Source organism: Xiphophorus hellerii, chromosome 23, assembly GCF_003331165.1.
Source record: "Xiphophorus hellerii strain 12219 chromosome 23, Xiphophorus_hellerii-4.1, whole genome shotgun sequence".
Taxonomy (NCBI): Eukaryota; Metazoa; Chordata; class Actinopteri; order Cyprinodontiformes; family Poeciliidae; genus Xiphophorus; species Xiphophorus hellerii.
This window is the reverse complement of record NC_045694.1, coordinates 32,206,458-32,220,858: the sequence shown is the minus strand read 5'-3', so window position 1 is coordinate 32,220,858 and position 14,401 is coordinate 32,206,458. Positions and strand designations below refer to the sequence as shown.

General features: G+C 41.9%; 1 protein-coding gene across 5 annotated transcripts in view; it reads right to left on the bottom strand.

Moving 5' to 3' along the window:
* csnk1a1 (casein kinase 1, alpha 1) overlaps window positions 1–14,401 on the bottom strand; it is a 91,091-nt gene that overhangs the window by 24,699 nt on the left and 51,991 nt on the right. For all 5 annotated transcript variants that reach the window (XM_032554391.1, XM_032554386.1, XM_032554388.1 and 2 more), the window contains 2 exons: window positions 4,035–4,113; window positions 3,456–3,530 (listed from right to left, as the gene is read on the bottom strand). In XM_032554391.1, the coding sequence (XP_032410282.1) occupies window positions 3,456–3,530; window positions 4,035–4,113 (154 nt within the window). The remainder of the gene's footprint in view (window positions 1–3,455; window positions 3,531–4,034; window positions 4,114–14,401) is intronic.

The following is a 14,401-nucleotide window of genomic DNA, read 5'->3' as shown; positions in this document are numbered from 1 at the left end:
GAAGCCTATGACTGAAGATACTCTGTTTTCCCATGACAGTCACATGAAAATGGTGTTCAGGCTTGTCCATCTCCAGGTGTTCCACAGTCGCCACGAGAACAGAACCAGCCTTCTTAATCAGGTTGTTGAGTCTGTTTAGGTCCGTGGTTCTGATGCTGCTGCCCCAACAAATGACAATAGAAGAAATAAAGCTCTCAACAGACTTATAAAAGATCTGCAGCATCTTGCTGCAAACCTTGAAGGATCTTAGTTTCCTCAAGGAGTCCAGTCTGCTCTGTCCCTTCTTCTCTGTTGAGTCTCCAGCCCAGTCTGTTGTCAAGGACAACACCGAGGTATTTATACTCCTCAACCACCTCCACTTCTCCCATGATGGAGATGGGGTTTGATCTAACCCTATTTTACTTGAAATCAACAATCATTTCTTTCATTTTGTCTGTACTGAGCCTCTTCTCCATCTCTGATACATCCAACAACCACAAAGTCATCCGAGTATTTCTGTAGATGACAGGAGTCGGACTAATGCCACAGGAATCTGAAGTTTAGAGTGGAAAGGTATGGTGAGAGTACAGTCAACTGTGGCACTCGTGCTGATGACCACCCGGTTAGATACACAGTTCTTCAGTCTCACAAACTGTGGTCTGTGTGTGAGATAGTCATAGATAGAGGTGATTGTTGAGGCCTCCACCTGTGTCTTCTTGAGTTTCTCACAGAGCAGATCAGGATGAATTGTGTTAAAAGCTCTGGAGAAATCAAAGAACATGATCCTCACAGTGCGGCCTGCTTTGTCCAGATGACAGTGGGTTTGTTGAAGCAGGTGTATGAAGGCAATTTCAACTCCAATTCCACGGCAATAAGCAAACTGCATTAGGTACAGATATGTGCTTGTCTGCTTACTCGAGTTGGCCATAAGGAGTGTCTTCTAGGACCTTTATGATGTGGGACGTCAGGATAACAGATGGCTGAGTTTTCTTTGCTACTGGAACCAGACAGGATGTCTTCCACAACAGTGGAATCTTCTCTTGTGTCTCCTGATTTGGTTGAAGACAAACTTGTGGAAGCAGAAGAGTCCATGACTAAGGTGGAAGATAGGACATCTGAGGTTTGACAGGAAAGATGTGAGTCACAGGAAGGTGGGATGTTTGTATGGCTGGGGACAGAAGATGATAATGACCTTGTTCCTGAACTGAACCTGTTGAAGAATGTGTTCACCTCATTTGTATATACCCGAGCCTCCTTTTGCTTACTGTCTCTAGTCTTGACTTGGAGATGCTCCCTCAATAGCTCCTTGTCTCATTCCCTTAAGGCTCTTTTTTTCTTGTTTAACTGTTCCTTTAGGTCACTGGTGAGCCAGGGTTTGTTTTTTGGGAAGCATCTCACTGTTTTGGTGGGGATGGCACTGTCTGCACCGAAGTTTATAGAGTCAAACACACACTCAGTCATGCCACTGATGTCATCTCCATGTGGCTGGCAGAGCGTAGTCCAATCAGTTGTTTCAAAACAAACCTGAAGGGCTTCTTCTGCTCCCTGTGACTATCAGTCAGGTAGTCTCTTAACAAGAGGTTTGTATTCAGAGTAGAAATAAAAGGGACTGTGATTTCCCCAGAGGAGGTCTTGGTTTGGAGACATATGCATCAGGACATTAGCATAAAACAAATCCAATGTCTTGTTTCTCTGGTGGACAAACTGGTGAAAAGTTGGCAGTGTTGAAGAGAATGAGGCATGATCACCAGATATTGCCACAAATGCATTGGGGTGTTGTGACTGTATTAGGGTGGTAGTAATTCCTTGAATGACTTGAGTTAAATCGATTATTATAATTCCTTGAGGGAAATTTATCTGCCTCGAAGCTTCTTTAAATTATGTTTCATTTTGTAGCGCATTGTGTTCCGGCCGGGTCATTATTTGTGATGCCCAGAGCTCGCACTTCTGCCTATGAGTTATTGACAAAAGCTAAGTGTTAGCAGAATGAGGTCCAATTTTCAAGTTTGGTCTGGGAGGATTTTATTGATTGGTGATAATGTCTGGGTTTTTATCGTTTTCAGGGGACCAATAGGCATCCTTAAATCTACAAGCATGATGCTTGGAGTCTGACAGCCTTTCTCCAGGAGCTGCTGCCTGATGGCTGGTTCAGAGCGAATAGTGAGGAAGATCGCAGCTGCACTATTTATACAGGTGAGCAGATAGACTGAACACAGCGGGCAGCTCTGCTGTAGTTAATGCTTAACATAAGCGTAGCTTTATGGACGAACCAGCAAATAAATTTCATATCATCCCGATCTCATACCGCAACATGGCAGTACATAGCTGGTAGATGTGTTTCTGTGTGTCGGAAGAGCCAAATCCAGTCGCTAACATGGATAAAAACTATAAATGGGTGGGAATATGAGAGTTCGTTTATTAAATTGACTGAAGATGAATACATAAAATAGACGCTGGAATATAGACATTTTTTATGTCTATATTCCATTTGTGAGCCTGCCTGTTAATTATTAAATTGAATATAATTTCAGATTTTTGTATAACTTTTGTTCAGGTTAACTTAGAAAGTGAGCTATTACTGTTACAGATTAATTTTCTAAACTACAGAAGAGTAATTGTTAGGGATGCTCAAACATGAAAAATTGGACTGGTATTGATGGCCAATAGCAACACTGCAGTTATGTTACATTAACCAATATTTTATTTTATCATTTTTAAAAATCCGAGTACAGTGAACCCTCACTATATTGCGGTTCACCTTTCACGGTCTCGCTGCTTCATGGATTTGCATCGTGCATTGTGTTCTGCATTCTGATTGGCTAAACAATCTCTCCGCATCTTCTCTACCTGTGTGTCAATAACATTGCGGTTTAATATGTACATGTACGTAAAACAGTTTGCCAATTTCAAGAATGTTTTTGCCCAGAAGAAAAAAGAGCGACAACAGCTACCGATAACTATGTTCTTCTCTCAAAAAAACACACCTGCACCGCGGGCTTTAGAAGAAGAAGAAAAAAAACGCTACAGAGCGCAGTCAGGCTGCAGCGGCTCAGTCAGAAGAGCAGTGAAATACAAGCGAGTCACTATTTGTCCTACTGTACTTTGTATTTTTTTCATAATCATTTTTCATTTTCACATACATTACCAGCAACAGCTGAGGGTGCAACACATTATTCCTTCAGACCAAGTATTTTACATGGCATGACTTTTGCTTCACAGGAGTCACCAATATCTCTTTAGGAAAGACCATTATCACCAGTCAATCAAACAAGCTACCCAGTTGTTGGCCCAAACAGGAGCATGAACCCGAGTAAAATGTTGGCAGTGTATGGTAAACACAACAACTCAGTTTTTTCCACTCAGCATGAGTTGAAAAACAAAAACAAATAAATGCTGGTTAGGGTTACTTCCTGGTTTTAAGACAAACCACCAAGTAAAGGTTAGGAGATGTCAGCATGGTCTGTGGTTTATTTTACCTTGCAGAGAACCTCAACAGGAGTAGACATTTTCTTTTCCGAGATCTTCTCATACTTTTGCTTCTTTGTGGCTGCCTAAAAAATAAAAGGGAAAAAAATAAAATGGTACAGCAGCTAAAGTTAATCTCTAAATAATTCAAACCCCTGGTGGTGGTTAAACGCAATTTTCCCAATGTTTTTCTTGGTAAAATCTGGCCGTAACCTAGGGGTAAGGCTTAGGTCAGAGGCAAAATAAATCTAGTATCAACACTGTTGTATTTAAGTGTGGAGTGGAGGAATGCAAGATCAATGAATGTCTAACCTGCTAAAAGGGAAAACTGTTGTACAGAAGCAAAGTGCTTTATATAGACTTTAAGCTTTGTCAACACAATCGCAGACAATTGATAGAGAGACAAAGGCATACATGTGGTTCCATGTTGGCTCTCTAGCACCAAGATAAATGCTGAAAGCATAGTTATTAATAACTATACTGATAATTATAGTAGTTAATAGTACAGTGATGCCTGAAAGAATAAACTTGTATTTGTGAATGCATGGGCTACAACTTGCACGAACATGAATTATTTTGAATGTTCATACCTTTAATCCTTGCCAAGGCAGACTGGTTCTGTTAAAGTACATCAGCACGTAGCCTAGAGACTCCATGTCATCACGGCGACTGCAAACAACATTGTGAATTATTAAGTATAAAACCAGGACATACTTTCAAGATACAGCTGAAGCCAAATAGTAGTTTACTTCTTCCTGTGTTTACTGACAACATATTGTTTATCTGAGGTCCTGTTCAGACCTGACATCAACATGAATCCTGACTAAGTTGCAAGTGAACAGCCCTAAACATGACTGTTAACCTCTGGAATGGTGATTAAAAAATTGTTTTAAACTTACTAGAATTTATTCAAAAGCCTTTTCAAATATAAGCAATTTTCACACCCCTAGCAGATTAGGGTCAAAATGTTCCTTCTGACTGATCGTAGGGCTGGATGATTTGGCTGAAAAATGTATCACAATATAAAGGTTTTCTATTGGTCGATATGAATGATTAGCAACTCCAGGAGAAAAGCTGTTGTATTTCATCTATTGCACGTCATTTTCAGGATGCCTACTGGTGCCTCGAAAAACAACAACTGTACATTTTCAATCAATCAATGAAATCTCCCTGGACAGAAAGTGAAAAGTGGACATGTCGGAGGAAAAAAAGGACATTTGGTCACCCTATGTTATGCTGAAAGACTGGTCTATAGTTATGCTAATTGCATTTAGCAATTGTCAACAACTCACTGGCAGAAGAGAGAACATAATCCATAAATAGAGCTTTGGAGCGTGACGTCACTGCTCTAGGCGGAGGGATCTGAGCGCCATCTTGTATGGCCATAAACATAACCGAGAAAAGAACATAACCGACTGTCTCACAGATATTTTGAATTTTTGAATATTTTAAGTTACTTAAAATTATTTAGCAATGGTACAAACTTGCTGCATTATTGGATGTAATGTCCGATCACACAACCGAAACGGTAAAAAGATGGAAAACGGACTTTCGTTTCACTTTTTTCCTGCCTGTAAACAACGCGAGGAGGCTAAGCTAACGGAGCTAAGCTACCGGAGCTAACGAAAAGGAGACAAATGTCCTGGGTATCAGCGGTGAGACGTCCTGATATGACGTTCTCCAACTTCACAAGATATCTACGAGTTTGCTCCAGACATGTCCATTCTGGTGAGTGTCTAAATTCGCTTTGTTGGTGTTATAGAATAGAATAGAAGTACTTTATTCATCCCAGCAGGGAAATTACTTCGCAGTTACAGCATAGAGACAAGACACAATAACAACTACCCCTGAGTAGTAGTTGTAGATAAAATAAAAAATAAAAATAAAATATAAAATTCTATGAATTGTAAAAATATAAAATGATGTTAATATAAAAAGCAACTTACAGCAGTCCTTGCAAAGATTTTTAAAAAATGCAGATATGTATATGTAAATATATGTACAGCAAGTGTGCCACAGTGCAGTTGTGCAAAATTGGACTGATTAGTGCCGAACAATGATTTAGCTTTTATTGTACAGTGAGATGGCATGTGGCAGGAAGGATTTCCTGCATCTGTCCCTACAACAGCGGAGCTGGAGCAGTCTATGTGAGAAGGTGCTCCGCTGTCTGTCCACTATGTGGTGGAGAGGGTGCTGTTATTGTCCATAATAGACAGAACCTTCTTCAGTGTCCTCCTCTCCACCACAGTTTCCAGGGACTCCAGCCTTAGTCCCAGTATAGAGCCAGCTTTCCTGATGATTTTGTCTAGTCTATTAGAGTCGCTGGCTCTGATGCTGCTTCCCCAAAACACAGCAGCAAAGAAGATGGCACCGGCAACAACACTGTGATTAAAGGTCTCCAACATCTTGCTGCACACATTGAAGGAGCTCAGCTTCCTTAAAAAATAGAGTCTGCTCATCCCCTTCTTGCACACAGCATCAGTGTTAGATGCCCAGCCCAGTCTGTTGCCGATTACAACTCCCAGGTATTTGTAATCCTCCACCTCCTCCACCACTTCCCCTTTGATCTTCAGTGGCCGTGAAGATGTCTTCTTCCTTCTGAAGTCAATCACCATCTCTCTGGTCTTACTAATGTTGAGCCTCAGGTGATTCTGCTCAGACCACTCCACAAAGCCGTCCACCAGTGTCCTGTACTCCCCCTCCCCTCCATCCCCTATACACCCGACAACCGCTGAGTCATCAGAAAACTTCTGTAGGTGACATGACTCAGAGTTGTACTGGAAATCAGTGGTGTACAGGGTGAAGAGAAAGGGAGAAAGCACAGTTCCCTGTGGAGCTCCTATGTCACTGACCACCACATCAGACAGGACACTGCCCAGACGGACAAACTGTGGCCTGCCTGTCAAGTAGTCAGTAACCCAGGAGATCACTGAGTCGTTGACACCCATCCTCCGCAGCTTCTCACCCAGTAGCAGAGGCTAAATGGTGTTGAAGGCACTGGAGAAATCAAAGAATGTGATTCTCACAGTGTCTCCTCCACCATCCAGGTGCGAAAGTGCTCGTTGCAGCAGGAAGATGACGGCATCGTCAACTCCTAAGTGGGGCTGGTAGGCAAATTGCAGGGGGTCTAGAAACGTCCTCCTGGTAGGCAAATTGCAGGGGGTCTAGAAACGTCCTCACCCGAGGCCTCAGCTGGGCCAGGACCAGTCTCTCCATGACCTTCATCACATGAGATGTGAGAGCAACTGGTCTGTAGTCCTCTAGGTCGGATGGCCTTGGCTTCTTGGGAACAGGAACCACATGTGATGTCTTCCACCGCAGCGGGACTCTCTCCAGCCTCAAGCACAGGTTGTACATGTGTGCCAGTACAGGGGACAGCTGGCCGGAGCAGGTCTTCAGGATCCGTGTTGTAATGCCATCAGGTCCTGCAGCCTTCCCCTGGTGTAATCGCTCCAACTGTCTCTTAACCTGGCCTGTAGTCACTGTTAGCTGGGGGTAGGTGTTGTTGTCTGCAGTGGAGATGGGGGATGAGGGGGGGGGATGGGGGGCTGAAGGAGAGGTGGTGTGCAGGAGAATGCCGGTAGGTGGATTGAACAACTTGGGGCAGTGTAGATGTGTGGGGGGATGGTGGTGGTAGGGGAGTAGCAGGAGGTGAGCTAAACCTGTTGAAAAACTGGTTGAACTGGTTTGCTCTATCCAGGCTCCCAGATGTCTGTGTGTCCTTCCCCTTCATCCCAGCGATGTGCTTCATTCCTTTCCACACATCTCTCACACTGTTCTGCTCGAGTTTAGACTCAAGCTTCCTCCTGTAGTTGTCCTTGCATGTCCTCAGTGTCTCTATGAGTTCACGCTGGACTCTCCTCTGCTCCTCCTTATCTCCAGACCTGAAAGCCATCTTCTTTTTGTTTAGAAGTGCCTTCAGGTCACTGGTAATCCAGGGTTTGTTGTTGGAGAAGCAGCGCACGGTCCGGGCTGGTATGACAGTGTCCTCACAGAATCTGATGTAGTCCGTGATGCAGTCAGACATGCTGTCGATGTCCTCCCCATGAGGCCCACAGAGCACATCCCAGTCTGTCGACCCAAAGCAGTCCTGCAGTGCCTCAGCTGCCTCCTGTGTCCACCTCCTCACCGTCCTGATGCGCACAGGCTGCCTACTCACTAGAGGGAGATACTTGGGAGTCATCCTTACCAAGATGTGGTCCGACCTGCCGGGGGGGGCAGGGCTGTGGCGCTGTATGCATCTTTGGCATTAGCATACAGGAGATCCAGCATTTTGTTTTCCCTGGTGGGACAGTCAACATACTGCTGGAAGTTGTGTAGAGTTTTGTCCAATGAGGCATGGTTAAAGTCACCTGTGATGACCATGAAGGCGTCCGGGTGTTGAGTCTGGAGTTTAGCTGCGGTAGAGCTGATGACGTCACAGGCCACCGCTGCATCAGCTGATGGGGGAATGTAAACAGCGATCAAAATTGCGGATGTAAACTCCCTCGGTAAATAATACGGCCGCATTCCCACAGCCAGAAGTTCAATGTCCGGGCTACAAATCTGTTCCTTCACGTTAACATGACCGGGATTACACCACCTCTCACTCACATAAAGTGCAATCCCGCCGCCCTTCTTCTTCCGACTCTTGGAAAAGTCCCTGTCCCCCCGCACCAAGGAAAATCCAGGGACCTCCACGCTGTAGTCCGGAATAAGCGAGTGTAGCCAGGTTTCCGTGAAGCAGAAGATACTGCACTCCCTGTACTCCTTCTGGGTCCTAACCAGCGCCGTGAGTTCGTCCGTCTTATTCCCCAAAGACCTCACGTTCCCCACAATAATAGCCGGTCCTGACCTGCAGCCCCGGCGTCTCCTCCGTAACTCCTCTGGGACCACAGGCCTGTCTCCGGGCAGCAGCAGAGGCTTACACAGCGCAATCAGCTGTTCACGCGAGTAAACAATGCCGCTACTCTGTTCGGCAAGATTCTCCTTAACAAAGAGTAGAAAAAGTAGCAGAAGAACGCGGAGAACAGCGACAGAACCACATCCAGCCATTGTGGAAAGCTTAACTGATGGTCTATGGGTTCTTTAAGCACGGATCCTTAATCGGTTACAGCAAATATACACAGATTAACACACACGACGGGAGCTGCGTCTGCAAGCAGCCAGCTGTGCCGGCGCCAAAAAAAATGTTTTGTGTCATAATGTTTTGCTATGATTTTGTCCTGGTGTACTCATGTTCAGTTATGTTGAGTTCATTTAAGTGGGTCAACCTTGTTTAGGTCGGGCTTATATTTTTTATGTAGCATAGTCTGAGTTTTGTCAGTGGACATCGAGGTTATTCCATTATTGTGAAGTAAATCAAGTTTTCTAGTGTTATAAAATTTACAGTATTAATACTGATGTGTGTTCTGATATGTCCTCTTCAAGGCATGTATGAAATGGATTAGCTCAATCCAGACTGAATCTGGGTCACTGTGAGGTAAACACCACAACATCGGACCGACATGCGCGTCAATTAAAGAGGCAATACAGCAAATACAGGATCAACAAGTTACAGAGACTGTGTTTTCATTATTTACCCCAGAAGAGGTAAATAATGAAAACACAGCAGCTGAGGCTGTAGAAGAGGAGCAAGTTGGAGAGACTGAGGAGGAAACCCCAGGAGAAGAACTCAGCAATTCTGCACACTCTGAAGAGGAACATGAACCATTTGTGTTGAAATAAATGTGTACAGTTGGAAGTGGCTGTTTTCTCTCATTTCATAATTTAATGTGGTAAACATTCATGAAACCTTGGATTCAAGCACTTCAAGTTGCATGTAAACAGGTGATAAAATGAATCACATTTCAAGTAAAAATTTGATATTTAAAATATTTCAGGTAATAAACATGCATGTAATGAAAGATTATGTTTTTAAATAAACATTTTATGTGATTAAGTAAACAATTATATAATCAGACATTTTGCAGTAAACATTTAATTTAACAGGCAAACCAGATGAAAGAGCCCATCTTTAAACATTTAATGTGTAATTAAACAGTTCAGAGTAAACAATAAAGGTAAATATTATGAAATAGATCACACTTTAAGGAAATATTTGTTGTATTTAACATATTTCAGGTAAGAAGTGAACATGTAATGAAATAGATCCTGTCCTAGAATTTTATGTAATTGAACATTACAGGTAACAAATGTGATGATCATCTGAGGCAATACATTTTATGAACATTTTTATATATATATATATATATATATATATTTTAATTATAAAATTAGTTTAATAAAAAAAGGGGTCAAATGTAATAAAGATGTGTGTGCTTCATCTATACAGTCTAGTACAGGGGTGGGCAATCCTGGTCCTGGAGGGCCGGTCTCCTGCAACTCTTGGATGTCTCCCTGATCCAACACACTTGAATCCAATAGCTGAATCACCTCCTAAGTGCAGTCAAGTTCTCCAGAGTCCTGCTAAGGACCTCATTATTTGATTCAGGTGTGTTGAAGTAGAGATACATCTAAAAGTTGCAGGAGACCGGCCCTCCAGGCCTGGAGTTGCCGACCCCTGATCTAGTAGAACAATTTCACACTGATTTTGAGTTAATGGGGCACACGATTTGGAAGCTATTGAAGAAATCATATTATTTAATATTAAAATTATTTATCCACCTATTTTCTTACACCAGGGGTGTCAAACTCCAGTCCACAAGGCCCGCTGTCCTGCAACTTTTAGATGTGCCACTGCTGCACCACCTGAATAGAATAATTAGGTCATTAGCAAGTCTGTGGATAACTGATCTACACAAGGAGGAGGTAATTAAGCCATTTCATTCCAGTGTTTTGTACCTCGGGCACATCTAAAAACTGCAGGAAAGTGGCCCTTGAGGACTGGAGTTTGACACCTGTGTCTTACACCCTTGTGTTTAGTGGGTCGGGAGGTGCTGCTGCCTCTCCAGCTAACGTTCCAGGCGAGAGGCGGGGTCACCCTGGACAGGTCGCCAGTCTGTCACTTAAACTTTTAATAGAGGATAGTGTGCGTCGTGTAATAACATGAATTACCACTTTTTTTGTATCAGTTGGTCATAAGGCATTTATTTACAGGAGTGTTTGGTTCGGAAATGGACGGTCCCTATGTGAATCTCCGATAGCTTGAGGAGGGAGCGGTAGAGGACAGCTGGCTGGAATTAGCGTTCATAAATCGGATCGACCTTGAGCTAAACGCCCCTTTCTCCGCAGAGCGCCGATATCCAATATCCAACTTGAAAACAACTTCACTGCGGTCGGTAACACAAAGAAAACACCGGAAAAAGTTTGTTTTGGTATGTGGCCATACAAGATGGCGCCGAGCGACATAAACGTCACACGCAGTGACGTCAGCTCCAAAGCTCTATTGGCCGGAACACAGATAGCTAAATAATAAAACATAATTTAACAAAGCTTTGTGGTTGATAATTTACCTCAAAGAATTTGAATTTAGTTACTGAAATCGTTCGAAGAATCGTCACAGCCTTAGTAAAAAAGCTAAATATTTCAAAAAGTTGGTCAGTGATTATGAGCAGTATTTACACATCAGTGAACTTGTGTATTACCACTACATTAGATTTTTCCACTATTAATAGGAATTATACATCCAGCCAACCATTTTCTAACAGCCTTGTCCCTAGTGGGGTCAGGAGGGGTTCTGGTGCCTCTCTCCAGCTAAAGTTCCGGACGAGAGGCACCAGAACCTCCAGGGAACCTCCAGGGTGTACCTTTCCAGGGTACACCCTGGAAAGGTCATACAAATAATGTAATATACCAATTTTGATTTTTAAAAAAAATTAAAATAGTTTTGTTAAAAAATTATCCTCCGTTTATAGTTTTAAGACTTATTTCCTCTCAGGAACAACTTCTTGGTTGAATGGAAATCTGTATTTGTCTGGGATACAAATAGGCTTGTTGCGATAAACGATAAATCAATTAATCGTACGATAAATTAAAACTATCGACGTCATTTTAATCATCGGCATTATCGTCTCTTCCGACCTTTTTCTCCTTCAGCTAATGACACTGAATGAAAAAGGGTTCAACTCCGGTGCTCTCCACTAACTCCTCCCTTCCTCATTTCCTTAGTGTAAAGCCCAGCGCACACTACATGATCTTAGAGCTGTCGGCCGATTGTCGGCCCATTTTTAAAACCTGACAGACCACACATTAGTCGACAGAAATCCTAAGTATAACTGTTCGATCGAGTTTGTTCCTGCCGTGTGGTGTCCAACAATGGGCACAAAATAATGGCTACAAGTTCAGTGAACTAATTTTAAAACCAGGCATTAATCAATGCTTTACTACAATCTACCTGCAATGCATGTGGCTAGTGTCAGCGTAAAGTCCTGACCGAATGAAAATCATTATAACCTATTTATGTCATTTTAACGAAGAACAGCTGAAAAGTTACCGGGTTTATCAACTGCGGTAGTAATTTCGCTCCAACTCCTCCCCATGTCATTTCTATATTCTTTGCATGTTGAATAAACATTAATGTTGTTTCCACATATCTCCAATGTCCGCTGGACTTCGGGTTGCCGTGTCAGCTGTTTGGGATTCCCCTCTGTAATTTCCCCTCAGAAAACATGGAGGAGAATCCTCGCTTTCTGATTGGCTACCTGTCACATTCAACAGGCTGCTTTAACTCTGTCAGTCGGGGAAAACCCCTGATTTGGATCAGAGGGGCAACGACGATCTACCGTAACACACCACACAATCTTATTAAGACCAACGTTCTAAGATTTTTGTAAGGGGAAAAATAGGAGCAAAAAATCATGTAGTGTGAACTATTGCATCAGACAGTCGGATATGCCCGTCTTCTCTATTTAAATCTAATGATTACTGGAGGGCAACATAGTATACAGACTTCATAATCTGCCCTCTTTTGGTTGAATGCAGTATTTATTTCCACTTTGGCTTTATGTTGTTTAGTTTTTTTTCCAGTACATTTTTTGTTAATGGAGACTGAGAATCCATTTTATTTTTGGTTGTTTTGTTTATTTTGTTTATCAGTTCCAGTGTTTAGTGTTCTTTTGAAAATAAAGTGTATTTATCTTTGGCAAGAAATCACATGCATTATTACGTGATTTTCAGTGTCAAAAAGTCTTCAAACAATATTATCGTTTATCGCAATAATTTTTGAGACAATTAATCGTTCAGCAAAATTTGCTATCGTGACAGGCCTAGATACAAATGATTAATTACTCTTTTCACCACGATTGTATTAAATGACATTTTTTGATTTACATAATGCAGCACTAATTTCCAACTCAGATATTTGACAGTGTAGATGTCCACCATGTATTTTTATTTAGTTTTCACATTGTGAAATGTGAAAACATTGACTTGTTTGACTTGACTTGAAATTCACAAGTCAATTTCAAATATTGACTTGTGATATTTCTCTTTTTAAAACAGTGTTTCCTCCAGTGTCTTACAAGTTTTGCAGGGCAGAATCTTTCCTGAAAAATTGGTCTATAGTTGATGCACTGAACAGGGCAAGAACCAATCACACTGCAGGTGCATCTGCATCTCTAAACTTTACTTTGGCGTGGATCCCGCTCAAACTGAACACAGGCTGACCTGTATGGACATTTATATCAACGTCCTGTGAGGACCCATGTTCTTTTGAAGAATTCTTCATTAAGGTATGAGTCAAGTTTAAAAGTCACCATGTTTGGGGTCAAACATGCTCAAACAGGCTCAAAATGAACCGCAAATATAGCTGCACGTTTAGAGGTCCGCGTTGAGCTTGCGGTGAGAATGATATATCTTTGTGAACAAAGAATTATGTGCCGCATGTGTGTTTACATCTCAACATGCTGCCCAGTACATGGATCTGTGTCTGCGCTGATAAAGTTTGTGTGTGTGTTCCTTAGTTGGCCAGTGCGTTAGTGAACCACTGGTTCAATCCATGGAGATATCACACTCGCCTCACGCAGAATGGTGGTCTTATCATTTTATTTTATTTGAGTTTATATGGTGCAGTTTGACATGATGCATCAAACTGCACCATATAAAATGCTTTGTTTAATTACAATCAGGCAGAGTTGCGCATGGACATCAAAAAACTCATCCTATAAAGCTTAGGCAACCAAATCAGTATGTGTGGCACTTATTAAACTCAATAAACATGAAATGGAAGAACTACTAAAGCCATACAAATTAAATCTTCCTTTGTGTCCCACTTTGTCCAGCAGAGAGATGCAAAGTGCAGCAGATATAGCTCATCATAAACAGCCGGTTCAAAGTTGTATAGGTCTTGAGCAGAATTTCAGTTAGAGAGGCCCCTTTTGCTGCTAAGAACATTAGCACCACTAACAACATTTTAACATAGGTTTAATGGAATCAGAGAGTGAGGTAGTTTAATTGGCAATATTCACAATATTCACATATTGCTCTCCCAAGTAGTAGAGATCTGACTGTTCCATGTGTTACAGACAGAGCACTTTGCTCGTAGACTGTGGGTTTACTCATGGTTTGTAGAGTTCAAGGAATAAATTGGAATTCACACGATTGACTCCAGATGTGTCTAACATTGGATTGAAAAAAATATATATTTCTAAATATGAATTGGATGCATTTCTTTAAAAAGTTGCTTGGCAAAATTATCAGGCATGAAATGGAATGATATAGATAAATCTAACTGAACTGAAACTTCCATGTGTTGTGTCAATAGAGCTAATAGTCCTAAATCTGATCACATCCCATGTGACAAATGTATCACGTTACTGATAAATTAGCCGTTAGGGTAAAGTACCGTATTTTCCGCACTATAAGGTGCACCACATTATAAGGCGCATAGAATAGATGCTACAATAGAGGCTGGGGTTACGTTATGAATCCATTAGATGGAGCTGCACTAAAGGGAATGTCAACAAAATAATCAGATAGGTCAAACTTTATTAATAGATTACAAACCAGCGTTCTGAAAACTCTGTTCATTCCCAAAATG